The sequence below is a fragment of the Paroedura picta genome, chromosome 7 (genome assembly GCF_049243985.1).
Source record: "Paroedura picta isolate Pp20150507F chromosome 7, Ppicta_v3.0, whole genome shotgun sequence".
Taxonomy (NCBI): Eukaryota; Metazoa; Chordata; class Lepidosauria; order Squamata; family Gekkonidae; genus Paroedura; species Paroedura picta.
Genome location: NC_135375.1, coordinates 63,196,837 through 63,211,005, shown reverse-complemented (window position 1 = coordinate 63,211,005; position 14,169 = coordinate 63,196,837). Strand labels below are relative to the sequence as shown.

The window sequence follows — 14,169 nt, the reverse complement described above, 5'->3', positions numbered from 1 at the left end:
TTTAGCTGCCACACCTGCAGCAACAGAATGCAGCACTTCATGATGCAGCTCATCCAAAGCTTCTGAAATATGTTCGCCTCTGGTTGTTGCATTTTGTCAGGCAAGAGCTCACTGCTGTGCAAAACCTCCCATGCATACTGAACAAAAGGTATTTAGTTAGATGCTGAGGTGTGGGTCATGGTCAGTGGTAAAATATCTGTGCTGGCATTATTTATTTACAACAGAATAAAATAAAATACAAAAATTTCCACAAGAACCCCTACAATTAATCCCCAATAAAATACAATAGTACACTCTAGACTCCAACAGATGGCGGAACAACATTCCTTCCCTATTCCAGTCAATAGATCACTGACCCCAATTGCATCCATAATCTGGTACAATCGGGTAGATCCAACACAGCACTTTCCACTAGGTGGGACCTCCACACACATTACATTTTATGGCATGCATGGCCTGGCCCAACAAAGTAACATTTATGTCAGATCTGACTCTCATAACAGATCAATTTAATACTACTGGTCTAGGGGGTAGGAAGAGGGGAAGAGTTTATAATTGTAAGGAAGCTCTGGATCTCAAATATGATGCAGTTAAAATAGAGAAGTACACCATTTGGTTATGCATAACAGTAAGGCAGCCAGTCCCTGTGCACAAAAGCATTAAAATCAGGTCACGCACAGATCATCTGTACACATGAACAGCCTCATAATTTTTTGTATAGCTAGGGAATTGGGGAGGGGAATGTAAAAGAACCTGACTGAATATGCTTCAGAAGACACAGAATACTGAGGGTGAAAAGGGGGTAGGGGTAGTGAGTCACCTTGCTGACGTTCCAAGGAGCTTAAGATTCTTCACATCAAGGAAGAATTTTGGGGAGGATTGTGGTTTCTCACAGGTCCTAGCTTGTATACCTCATCCCAGGCATCTAATGCTTCAAACTCTTACCTAACAAGAATATAGTGGGTTGTATCAATTGGAACCAGTTGTTTGAAGACCTACATGACTATTAGGAAGGCCTCTCCATTTCTGCATGTCAGAGCATGGTTTGTTGCCATCATAAGCAAAACTCATTTTCTAAAAAAAAGAAAATTCTAAGTGAACTACTGACAGAAGGATCCAATACTGGTAATCAAGTGCTTTTGTGCATTAACTAATTACTAATTACTTAAATTTGTAGGCTGCCCCGTCCAAGAGAGGTCTCAGGGCAGCATACAAGGATAAATCTCATACAATAAAACATTAAACTTCTAAAAATTGATCTGTATAAAAACTAATTCACCTTGTCAATTAAAAACTCCTTGCAGGCCTGATGTTATAACACTTTGAAATACAGATAGTTGGCCCAACCTCTATGGGGGAGACTGGCTCAAGCAGAAACCAGATCGAGTGATTAGGCAGGGGGGCCCCATCAGATGATAAGAGTGAGACCTTGGCCTCAACCTAAGGCCTGGTGGAAGAGTGCCACTTTACAAGCCCTTCAGAACTCTGGACGTTCTGTAAGGGCCTGGGTCTCAGCAGTTCTAGTCAAGGCCAGGTACACTTCCCTGGGGCTGGGGACCACCATGTTGGAATTTGCAAAGCAAATTACTCTTTGGAGGCCCCAAACTTAAATTTCCCTCTATCACAATGTTCAAGATGGTTCACTAGAAATAAGACAAGGTAATTATGCCTTCTTAGAAGAAATAGTCCTTAAAGAAGCCCAAGAAATTCACTGTAAATCCTGTAAACTGAAGACTATGATTTGGCACTGTGTCTTGACCAAGTCAGTAGTGCTTTTATTTTTTTTAAACTGAACAGTAAAGAGCTTTGGTAAACATAGATTGCTTACCAGTATCCCGCACATTGAAAGGAGTTCACCTTGAAGTTTTCAGTGCACACACTCCGACATAAAACCACCAGGTATACATCAGCACTCCTGTAAACTTCTGATTATGTTATGAATGTTAGCAACACAACAACAGAAAATTCAGACAACTTTTTATTCAAAGCTTATTTGAATTACAGCATTTCAAATCATGCTTAAAACTACAGCTTAATCATAGGAAGCATGCAATTCTCGAACCACCATTTTTTAAAGCCAACATTTTTAAAGCTACGCATGTAACTTAGTTTGCTTGGAGGCTTGCCAAAGATGTATTTTATACACAATTGGTTAAGCAGCTTGACCTTGCCTACAAATAGGCAGAATTTGATTAACTACGTGTTTTCAATATGCATTCAGTGTAACTATTTGATAGTGACAAGAAGTTTGTGCATTCTGATAAAGAACTGGGGCCTGTTTGCATTTCTGACGATATATTCGTAAGTCTTAGGTGAAGTGCAAATGTCTTTCCCTGCTAAGTCAGCTCAAGGAAAAGCACCACAGTTGATGCTTGAAGGCTCTTAGCCTATTTTCTATGGAAGCCCAAATTGAAGTGCTTTGCTTTAATGATGTAGAGGTGCCAGATAGATTTGAAGTGAACAAGCCAAGAAGTGACAATGGTAAAATTCAATTTCAGTGAAGTTCACAGCATTCCCTGTCTAACCATTTGCTTACATTAACACAATTCTAATGCTATATCAACATCTAAGAAAATCAATCTGTATCTTCATTTTACAAATTTGCCATTCGTAATTATTTTATTATAAAACATCCTAAGCCCAATATGAGTCTCAATCACAGAAGTGGAAGGTTAGTTGGTCATGAATATGACGCTTCATATGTTTAGGCTAGCAGTACCCTTTCCCCAGCAGGTATTAGAATTTTTTGTCTGCTATGCACCTCTACTCATTTTGTTCACATAAGAACAATCTATCAAGACACAAGCCCGGCATATAATATAATTTACTTAAAATCACTAACAATAATGTGTTCTGCTAAAATTTTATTTTCCTTTCAGTGCTCAAAAGCACTAAGCAGTAACCACATTTTTATTTGGAGAGAAAAAAGAAACCTATGCCACACATTTCACACTTCAACTACTGCTGGAAGCCTATATTCCTAGCTGTACAGCCCATACTTTTTGTAACTTATCAGTAACTGCACTACAGTTAGTGAACACAACCTAGCATGTAATTTTGAAATAAAGCAATAAGGTGGCGTTATGCAAGAAAAGATCTGCAAGAAAATTTTGAAGCAGTATTTTTAGTGTTTGCTAATGAGTCTTATAAAATATTTTACTATAAACCAACACTACCCTGCAAATATCCCTATTAACAAAATACAAATACCATTGTTACAGGGTCTATGAAGTCTGAAAAAAATCCACAACCTGTGTGATGTTACCATGATGCCTAGAATTTGCAAGACTACATCACGAAGTTATAGGCAAGTCCAACATTGTGCAAATGTTCCCAACATTCTGTAAGGAACAAGAAGTGCTACTTAACCAAGAGACTGCCAAGATCTCAGTCCACATCAGTAAAGTCAGCCTTAATGTCAGCAGTCACAGTAAAGTTTCTGAACAATGCATCATCTGATTCTTCAATGCTACAAGGTTAATAACTGCTGTTCTAGAACCCTTGTCAGTAATGCTAGGCAAAACATTGTCATTAGAAAATCGCGGTCCCTATTTGCATCCAACTTTTAAAAAGCCTTTTAACTATTTTTTCAACACATGTACTGTTATTCTAGAGTGATGCATTCAGAAAGTGCTTCCTGTGAGAACTGCTTCAAAAAAAGACTGGAATCCTGATTTAAACACTTTTACATGGAGGAAAGTTCCCTTAATAGCACAGTGGCTTACTTCCATGTAATTGTGAATAGCAGCACAGCCTTAACCTTGCAAATCTAGCATTCCATATAATGAATTTTTCACCCTGCATTATGCAGTCTATTTACAAAATACTTTAAAAAGCTTTATGTCTGACTTTACCTTACAAAAAAGTGCAATTCTCTTACCCACTTCTTGGGGCAACAACATTCTTCATAAATTCTACAGAATAGCAGCCTATGAAAGCAAATAAGGTGCTTAGCTTATGCTGAGGAGCTAAATGGTTTAAGTACCAAAATGCAGTACATTTATCAGCAGGTTCAGTTTTTCTACTACTGTCGCAGTGGAGCTCCATCCAGGTTTGCAAGCTCAATGAGTGCTAGTGCTCCATGCAAGCGTTCTCGCTGTTCCTGGAGGCGGCTACAGGCAGCTGAATGGGCAGTACTCTTTTCCTCTTCCTCCTCTTCGTCAGACTGGAGATACTCCATAGGATCTTGCTGCTCCTGATCAGGCTTATGAGTAGTTTTGCTTCTCAATGTAGGGGTGCGTTGCTCTCTCATCTCCCAGTATCTAAAAGGATGAAAATTAACATTAGATATTCTCATGTCAGAGTTATGTTCAGTTAGCTTCTTATGAAAATTTAGTTAAGGAAAGACCACCCAGAAGTAGCAACAAGTATACAGCCAATCCATCCACTTACTTTGCCAACCACTCAGCAACAGCTTTATTATCTGCTGTTTGTTTTTTATTCAGCCTGTCTGTAGGTTCCTCTCTCCTCAGTCTTACATAGGGATGCTTGGGACAGTGACGGTTTGCATGTGTGAATCTGCTTACACATCCTTATTAAATGAAGGAGAAAAAAAATGTACTTAGCACCAAGATGAAGGCTTTATGCATACAATGTAATATTTAACATTGAAAAGATTTAGGCCTGGCAACCAAAGTTACAATGAATTCATAAAATCCAACCACCAATTTAGGATTCCATAATCTATCCTACTGCACCTTAAAATTACCCTTATATATTCAATCCAACTCCCACATTTACCTAGGCTGTGCAGGAGTTTCATATAGTAACACTCTCATTGGTAATCAACTTATTGTTCATGTTTTCCTACAGTCCCTTTTTCAAGCCATGCATTTCATCCCCAGCCCTGTGCCTAGTCCTTAGCAAACAAAGCAAGTATGTATTTGTTGACGCAGCCAAATCACAGAGAAGTTGGTTTTCACTTGTAGCAAGGTTCACTCAAAATAAACTCCAGAATCTCTTTTCAGTACTAAGAGTTCTGGAGTGTAAGAAATGGTACCTCTCAACGTGCAGAAAACACATCTTCCTTACTGATTAAGACTGATAGGGCTTCTGGCCTATGCTAAATTAACACTATTTCCAACTCTTTTGCCAAAAATAATGGGTAATTATTATTCTCTAGAAAACTTCCCCTGGTACCTACTTGTTTCTTACAAAATGGATTGTGCATTCTTTGTCCTCTGAATCCACCAAGGATCTAAATCTACCATTTCTACAATCTACATCTACAACTATTTTATAATACTCATTCTAGGACATTCCTCCCAAGCATCTCTCTTCTCAATTGCCCACCAAAAACTGATTCTGGTGAGGTTTCACTACTGCATGCGTCAGAAGATATGAAATTAATGTTTTTCAAAACATATCCTTCTGTTTCTGAAAATCTGGTCAGGCTCTGACCAACTCATTAAGAATTAAGCATATAAACTGAGCAGTGTGAACAATCAGATTTCATCTTTTCTTTGGCTTTATTGTTAGACCAGTCATATATGCCCTTTTTCAAGCTATCACCTCCAAAATACATGCTAAACCTCAGACAGTATTCACAACATTTTCTATGAGAAAAAAAGCTCACCATTTTCTGAACAGACAAAAGGTTTTTCTCCTGTATGGAGACGTTGATGCGTTTTAAGTTGCCCACTCTGAACAAAAGCTTTCCCACACTCGGGGTAGTCACACAAATAAGGCCTTTCACCTGGAGAAAGAATGTGAATAGTTACTTTCCCTTTGAAGTTATACAAGAAGTCTCTGTGCAGAAATTAAGTCATTTAAAACTTGTCCTGGAACTGTTCTATTATTACCAGTTTTGTTGTTATTCTCAGATTTTATTCTCATTCTGCTGCTGAAAAAGGCAGGATGAGTCCCTTTTGACCAGAAGGATATTCTGGGGATTATGTGACCTTTATGTACAAAAGCCATATGGAATGAGACTGCTGTATGGTGTTGCACTGAGTGAAAAGTTGGCTGGATCCAACCTTACATTTAGTTATGCTATGAGAGGATACTAAGCAAATAAATCATATTAGGAGCCAGTAATAAGTATGGCTTGAAAATAATCTGTGTTAAACAAAAAGCAAGGTATGTCGTTTTAATTTATTCACTTTCCCTGCTGTACCTCTATAGTAAGAAGAAAAGGAAGAGGCTTTTTATCCTACTTTTCTCTACTTTAAGAGTCTCAAAGTAACTTTCAACCTCCTTCACTTCCTCTCCCCACTACCAACATCTTGTGAGGAAGACAGGATTGAGGGTTTGAAAGAACAGTAACTAGTCCAAGGTCACCCAGCAGGCTTCATGTGGAAGAATGGCGAATCAAATCCAGAGCTTGCTGTTCTTAACTCCTACATCATGCCAGCTCTCTATTCCCACTGGTCTCCTGACCCTTAAGAACAGCATTTTCGGGAGGGAGGGGCGGGTAAGTGCTTCAGGAAAGTCAGATTTTTGCAAGTAAGGGAGACACAGATCACTTGACAAGCCAGCTTATTTAAGATGTATATGGTTCAATGCAACTGAATAAAGCACATGCAAAATTAAGATTCCTGATTCCAGAGAAATAATTTGGTTAAGCATTTATTTATCCATTAAAGTAAAGATGGCTTTAAAGTCAGTCTTCATTACAACAAACAAAGGTGGTGTCTTTGTTCAGATGTTTTCTGCACTCTTGCTCCCCTATTGGTTATGCAAATGTTTTTCATTACAAAAACAATAGATTTTAGTAGAAGCATTTAACTGTGGAACATGAGAAACATAAGGAAACTTCAAAGTAACTCATTGCTATCCACCAAGGTATCCATGAAAACACAGAATCTTATACTTTGCCCAAAGTATAAGGAAAGTGCAAATTTTAATCCTGAAGTTAGTGAATACCTTATTTCCCCCCAGAAGGCTTTCTGATGATTCTGCACCAACCTGAGAGCTCACAAGTACGATGCAGAAATCACAAAAAGAACAATTAGTTATCAAAGGAACTGAACAAGTATTTTTCTATTTCCCGCCCTGGTGCTTGAAAGAACCTGGCTGATCAGTTTTATTCCTTGACATTTCACTTACCAGTATGAGTTCTTTTGTGTGCCTGTAAGGATTTCTCTCGTGGGAAAACTCTGTTGCAAACATTACAGCGAATTCTGCTAGAAGAATGCTCTCCCTCACTTATTAGATCTCGGACGGTGTCTGCTCTTGGTCGGCCTCTTCTAATCCCATCCTAGTAAGTAAATACACACAATCAAGAATAGATGTCTATCAAATAACTACCAAAGCTGGGGAGCTGTGAACTTTCATAGTTTTGTAACAACAGGAACCAGAAAACATTGAAGCAGATGAGTTTAAGATGGATATTAAACACTAATGGAAGAAAACAGGAACTGGGATGGAGAACAGCCAAGCATCAGTCAGAACTCACGCACTGATAAAGGACTTATTACTGACCAGACTCCATTCAGCATCACTGCTGGATGGGCAGCAGTAAAAATGAACATCAACAATAAGGTGGTAGAACAATGCTGAATTTGGGGCCCTTCATAACAGAGAAAAAACACAGCTTTGTTTGTGGCTGGTAGGTAAATTGGGTATATTTCTTGCCACGTCACAATTCCTGCTAAGTAGGACTTCAAATTACAATAGTAAATGATACAAAAGCTCTGAAGTCTATTTGTGACCCATGCAGTGATCAATCATGTTCCTTGTTGTATTCAATACTTTGCACCTGAGGCTTGCAGAGACACTCTTACAGGCTGTTCTGCTGATTAGGTCTTCGGTGTCCACATACCTCCAAAAAAGGAAGCTTCCCATGTCAACAACTCTCGACATCGCTGCTTTCGAGCTGTCATTAAGGCAAAGAAGTTACCAATGTGGAAGCTAAGTAATGATGTATAAAGGCGTCTCTCATGCGTATCCCCGAATGGCAAGGGAATCCCAGGGCATGAGCATCGCACGGGTCACTAACTGAACCGGGGCGGGGGGCGTTAATAAAAAGAACAGCGCGTGCGCGGGGGCTATCTGTCTAGTCGCGCGCCCATACAGCGGCTAACAGTGCAAGAGCGCGCGCTAGCAAGCACTGGCTTGCCGCCGACATGGGTAAAAAAATCGGGTTTTGGCGCGCGGAGGTGTCGTCATTACGAGCGTGAATCACTCGCGGAAATGACTTAACTTTAAGCCTCGGGCGGTTCATGAAGGGAAGGAATGGGGGGGGGGGCGTGCTCCTGCGTTCACAGGACCCTTTAAAAGGAGCGCTTCCTTCAACGGTTGCTATCCGCACGCTCGCGCAGAGATCTCTTCGCCCTCCGTATCCACTGGCAACCGAGCCAGCCTCTCTCTCTCTCTCTCTCTGTCCCGCACACTCACCCTCAGGAGTCCGCTGCTCCCACTGCCGCTGTCCGGGCTGCCCGCTTCCTCGTCGTCCGCGCCCGAGCGGCCGCCTGCGTCCCGGGCGCCGAGGCTGCTCCCGCCGGCTGCTCCTCCTCCGTCGCGGAGAGGCTGTGTGGCGGCGGCGGCGGGCGGCGGGCTGAGGGTGACGTTGTGCGCGTTCTCTCCCCAGCGCCAGGGGTACACCATGAAGTCGCTGAAGCCCGGGCTGGTGGGGATGGGCGGCGGGAGAGGCGCTCGGGCGAGCTCCTCGCTGCCTCTGCGGCGCGGCTTCACGGGGGTGGTTTTGATGACAGAGACCAAGACGCGCTTCGGCGAATCCCCCGAAAACAAGATCACCGGCGCAGGTCCCGGCCGCTCCGACATCCTGCGCCAGAACGCGCCCCCGTCCCAAGCCGCTCCGCCGCTGCCGCTGCCGACTCTTCCCACGGCCCGGCACGAACGCCTCAGGCGCGCATCGCGGGGAAGCGGCGGAGAGCGCCCACGGGGGACGCAGGAAGGCCGGCAGGAAAGCGCGATCGGACTCCCAGGGGTGGCCGGCAACAACCGCCCCGACGCCGCCGACGCCGAATCCTAGGCTTTCCCGCGTTACATTTCGCGCCTGGGCGGGACCAGTCATCAAGTCGGGCTCAGGCGGCGGGAGAGTGACGGCTGCTGAAGCCAATGACTAGGTCAAAAACGGGCCCTCCCCTCCAGTTCAAAGGCGGCAAGCCGACCGAAGGGATGTACTGGGTCGGGCTTTTCCGTGCTCGGCCACCACCATTGGCTTACGGACTCTAACGCTAGCCAATAGAATTCGAAAGTTCTGTGGAAGGGCGGGGCGCCGGTATCACCCCCCCCCAAGTCCCGCCTCTAGTTTTCCTTCTGTGAAAGCTTTGAGCTGGAGTTGGTCGACTTTGGTCCGGAAAAAGGCGGGCCTTGTTGTTGGCGGTTAAAGACGTATATTAAACACAATCGGGGAAGAAGCGGGGCGGATAAAGATGTTTGGCGGGTGGTTCTGTTTCCTGGCCTATCGGAACTGGTGAACCAGTTTCCCGGGCTGTCTCTGCAACACGTGGCTGCCGACTATCATGTGATACATTTAAAAAGCAGCGGCCGGTAGGGCAGGATTACAAATAATTTTTAGGACTCCAATTCCTTCCAGTTATGAGGGTGATTAATGTATAATTCTTAGATGATAACGATGCGATTTAGTCCTTGCTTTTAGCTTGCGACCCCCAACTTTTTATTTTTGGCCTTTCCAATTAACTTCCCCTACACAGTCCCCAACTGTTTCCCTGGTGTCCTCCCAAGTATTTTAAGAAAGTGGGCTGGTTGGTTTGTCATCAGATCGCATTTAGCCGTAATATACTGAAGAAAGTGGACTGGGCCAGATGGGTATTTTGTCCAGCAGGGTTTTTGATTGGTTCCTGAAAATCTTCCTGGCTGTGCAAAGATTTGTTCCAAAGTTGCCTTAGCAGCTGCTGCCACAAAACAAGGATCTTCATCACATAGCTGAAGATAGGAGTGTGCAAGGAAAAAAATATTTAAAAACAATGTTTATTTTAAAAGACATCTTGTTTGTTATAACAGCTTCTACTTGAAGTGTTGAAAAGCTAATATTATAGTTATCTATAATTTCACTCTCTGACATTTTGAGCTTTGCACTTACTCTAATGACAGCCATGGTGCCTATGTCAGAATTCCGGAGGTGCCCATATGCTCAAAACGTTTGGGGACCCCTGTTCTATAGGTTAGAGGTGCTGCTGCTGTAACCATTTAAACGTCTAAACTTTTAATGCTGGCAACCATCCTGTTGAAAAGAGTATGTTTTAGATGGAAGAAAGTTGTAAAATGTTCAGTTAAAATTGTCATTATTAAACAGCTAATGGGATTAGTAAATAACAATGGGCTTCATTTCCTAATGTTTTTGCAGTTGCATGCGTTTTCTCAAATGTCAATTCTATGTCATTGGTGTCAATGTGTCATTAAACATATATAGGTTTCAGTCAACAATAAAATAGGGCAGTGGACACTTATCAGTGTAGTGTTCTCTTGTAAAAGTGATATACTGTACAGATTTATGCACGTTCACACCCCTCATTACTGCAATAAATATTGCAGCTCAGTGAGTCAGTTCTTCTGAATGCATTCCTAGTTAATTCTTTTGGCTTATCTTCTGGGTTGCATATAAAGTACGTTTTGATTCATCCTGCAACCTGAAATATATTTCATGATACAATAAGAGTGTTATATCAGATTGATTTCTGGGATAGTTCTTATCCATGTTTTAGTTGTAGCAGCACGAGTCCTTAGTGGAACTAAATAGAGAGCCTATATCACACTAGTGTTTCTCCAGCAGCACTGGCTCCAGATTGGAGACTGGATCAGGTTCAAGGTTTTGGTGCTAAATTTCAAAGTCCTAAATTGTCTGGGACCACTGTATCGGACCACATCTTCCACTATACCTCCCAAAGAGCACTAAGTTCCAGCAGTCAGCAGTTGCTGAAGATCCCTGCCCCTAAAGAAGCAAAACTGGCCTTAACCAGAACCAGGGTCTTTTCAGTCCTAGCTCCAACCTGGTGGACTGCTTTCCCTGATGAGATCATGGCTATTTGGGATCTTAAATAATTCCAAAGGGCCTGCAAAACAGCTGTTCTGCCAGGCGTATGGTTGAAGCCAGGAAATTAACATCATCCACCATCCACAACATCCAACAAAATAGGACTTCTTCTACAGGGTCCTTAAGAAGGCAATTTAAGATTATAAATTAATACAATTTGATTAATATATCTTAATTTAAGATGTTCAAAAAACTTTATTGATGTAAAAGTTGATTGCATATTTTTTGTTGAGCTAACTGGGAAGAGTGGGATCTAAAAATAAAGTTATGATATGAACTTGTAAAGCAAGCCATGTTTTTTTTTTATTTTTTGTTCAGAGAGGCCACCTGTGGCTTGTTGGAAACAGGAATTACTTCAGTTTCCAAACTATATCAGGGAAGGTGTAAGAGAACAGAATATGAAAGTTCCAGAACTTCTGAGCCTCATTGTCCTCATGGCAACCATGGTTTGATGTTATACTTGAATAAAGTTGTCTTTTTCAAGCTGGGGCCTGGTTATACAGGCTACGGTTGCCAGGTCTGCCCTCTATGGAGTGGGAGGAGAGGAAATCACAGATAAACATGACATCACTTGTGGAGAAAACTGCTCTAGAAACTGAAGAAAAATCTATAGCAATTCCTAGAACAGCATGATGTCACTTTCATTTCTCCCAGAAGTGATTGTCATGCACAGAATGACTGGGCAAAAGCAAAAATTAAACATAGTTTGACTAAAGCTGACAGTTTTTAAAAAGTCTGCTGACTTGATATTTCAGTGGAATTCTTCGCTTAGTTTTGCTGTTGAGCTGTTTCAAACAGACAAACAGTGCAGTCCTACACAAAGCTACATACTAAGCCTAATTATTTCAATGGGTTTTGTGGCTCAGTCCTACAGGTATTTATTCAGAAGTAAGCCCTGCTGAGTGAAGTCAAACTACTAGCAAGTGTGCATAAAACTGCAGCATTAGTCACTTTAAGGTTATTTATTTATTTTATTTCAGGATAGGCAAATTGCTATTTTTGTAAAATTATTTTTGTAAAATTAACTATAGCCCTCGACTTTATGAATGTCTGCAGACATCAGTGGAAAATTCCTCCTCTTGAAATCTGTAATTTTTTAGGAAAAGAAACTTCACATGTTTATCAGGTAGAGAAGTACAACTACATTGTCGTAAGCTTAACATCTATGTCCAGTGGCACAACATTCCCTAGTGTCACGACAGGGCAGCAAGGAGAAAGTTGCAGCAGCAGGAGCACCCAAATCAGCAATCCAGCCAGCACAGTCCAGGCCTCTGGGTTGGTACCAGCCTGGTACATCATTGGCAATTAGTTCTTTTATATGGTTTCCTGTTCAGTTCAAACAAGTGGTTCAGGCTAAGGACTTGAAAAAAATGGAGGGTTATTTCTCTGAAACAGCTCAAACTGCTTGTAGTTCCAAGGACTCAGATATGGGAGATAGAAAGTAACCCAGGTACTGGTCATCCCATTAGGCCTGGCAGTTCAAGAATACAAGAATCTAGGATGGTACATTCCATCTTGTTAACTGCCTGAGCTCATGGGTTCAGTTGAACCTAATGCAACTGCAGGATATATGTTTAATTAGAAAACCTATCAGATTGGTCAGATCACTAGCTTAGCAACAGACCTGATTGGTCAAGTGACATACTTTGTTATACATGTGATTGACTGATTAGAATCAGGCCAATGAAGGTCATTGAGCATATAGGAGAGATATTTCATTCTGATTTTGCCCTGTATCTGGAATACATCTCACTTTGGGATGCTTCTTGTTTTGGGTGGGTCATACTGCCCAGAAACCTTGTCTTGGAACCCTATTGGACTTAACCTTATTGGTAATACCTGGATCTTGAACTAATACTTATAGATGTGCTTATTTTAGATATGTAACTTTGTTGTTTTTATTGCTCATTGCCTTTTTATTGACTATTTCTGCACAATTTTTAAATACTTATATTTTGTGGAGTTATTATATCTGGAAGGCTTCAGTCTGAATCCAGTACCTTTAGTCCTCATATGCTACAGCTACCAGATTATTTTGTGAAAGCTGCCTTGAATGCAACTTATCTTGCAAGGGAGGCTATCAGTCCCAGGAGAACTAGAAGCTTTATTCTTTGGTCTGGGTAACAGGAAAGGAACTGCTGGTGGCACTATCCTGGGCTGTGATGATTAACACTTCAACATTTCTGTTTTTTTCTTGCTTGGCCTGTCCTCTTCCAAGGGATCCTGGTTTGGAATCCCTCAACACAGGGCATATCACTAGCTTGGTTGAGCAAGATTAGCTGGGGCGATATAGACGGAGGTATGGCAAGGTAAATAACTGAACCTGCCCAGGTCAAGCAACCAATTGGCAGGAGTGGGCCAGATGGGAGTGTGAAGCGGATTCACACTGACTTATTTGTCTCTTACAAAACAAAACTGACTGATTTGTCCCTCACCAAACAAATCATCAGTGGATAAAAGACCTGGGTTGTGGGGCAAACATAAATGGGGTGAGCTAAAAAGGTTTGTATATTAAAAGGGCCTGTGGCAGCTGTTAAGGAGGTGAGGGACCTGGATTGGCAGATTTTGAGAATGAGGAAGAGCAAGGTGGAACATCTCCTCCCCTCTATACCCTCATGCCTCAAGGGCCTTTCCATCAGCAGATGTTGCTGATTGAGGGAGGGGTGCACAAGGAGTCTTACAGCCTACATATATAACTGGTGGGGTGTCTGCTCTTGCTGTTAGTATCATGAAGACTTTTGGTGATACATTGGACAAAGCCATCTTGTTGAGATGTCTGGCGGCAGGAGTAAATACCAGGGAATGTGCTTTGTGTTTAAATTCTTCTTTACATACCAGATTTAGTGGACACCACCAAGGCACGCTCTTATCCCCCATGCTATTCCATCACTATGTAAAGCCTGTAGGAAAAATGATTAGTGGTTTTGAAATAGTCATCAATATACTGATAGCACATAGCTCTTAATGCAAAGCCAACCTGCACATCACACTTTATCGTGCTATCCTTTCTGATCCTCAGTCTGCTAGTCCAAAAGCCCCTCTTTACTGAACCAGTCATGAATCCATATAGCTTCCTATCCCCACTCAAAAATAGTAGGTACTGTGGATATTTTCATTGGCTTCAGTGTGGTCGTAACAATTCATTTAAGAAAAGCAATTAAGAACAATGAATCGAACGGTTTTTAAAAAGAAAGTAATTAACAATGAAT

The 14,169-nt window shown here is 41.8% G+C and overlaps 1 protein-coding gene across 1 annotated transcript; it reads right to left on the bottom strand.

Annotated features, from left to right (window-relative positions):
• Positions 1-1,965: 1,965 nt before the first annotated feature.
• ZNF367 (zinc finger protein 367) lies at positions 1,966-8,966 on the bottom strand. Its single transcript, XM_077344554.1, has 5 exons — positions 8,338-8,966; positions 7,048-7,198; positions 5,576-5,695; positions 4,393-4,531; positions 1,966-4,262 (listed from the first exon to the last, which is right to left on the bottom strand). Exons 1-5 carry the CDS (start codon positions 8,722-8,724, stop codon positions 4,025-4,027), a joined length of 1,035 nt encoding a protein of 344 aa, XP_077200669.1. The 5' UTR covers positions 8,725-8,966; the 3' UTR covers positions 1,966-4,024.
• Positions 8,967-14,169: the final 5,203 nt, after the last annotated feature.

Coding starts and splice junctions, on each gene's coding strand:
- ZNF367 (XM_077344554.1), bottom strand. CDS start 8,724: ATGTCGGAGCGGCCGGGACCTGCGCCGGTGATCTTGTTTTCGGGGGAT. Junction 5,696..7,047: donor ACACAAAAGAACTCATACTG/GTAAGTGAAATG, acceptor TTCTTTCTCCAG/GTGAAAGGCCTTATTTGTGT. Junction 4,532..5,575: donor TTTTGTCTGTTCAGAAAATG/GTGAGCTTTTTT, acceptor TCATTTAATAAG/GATGTGTAAGCAGATTCACA.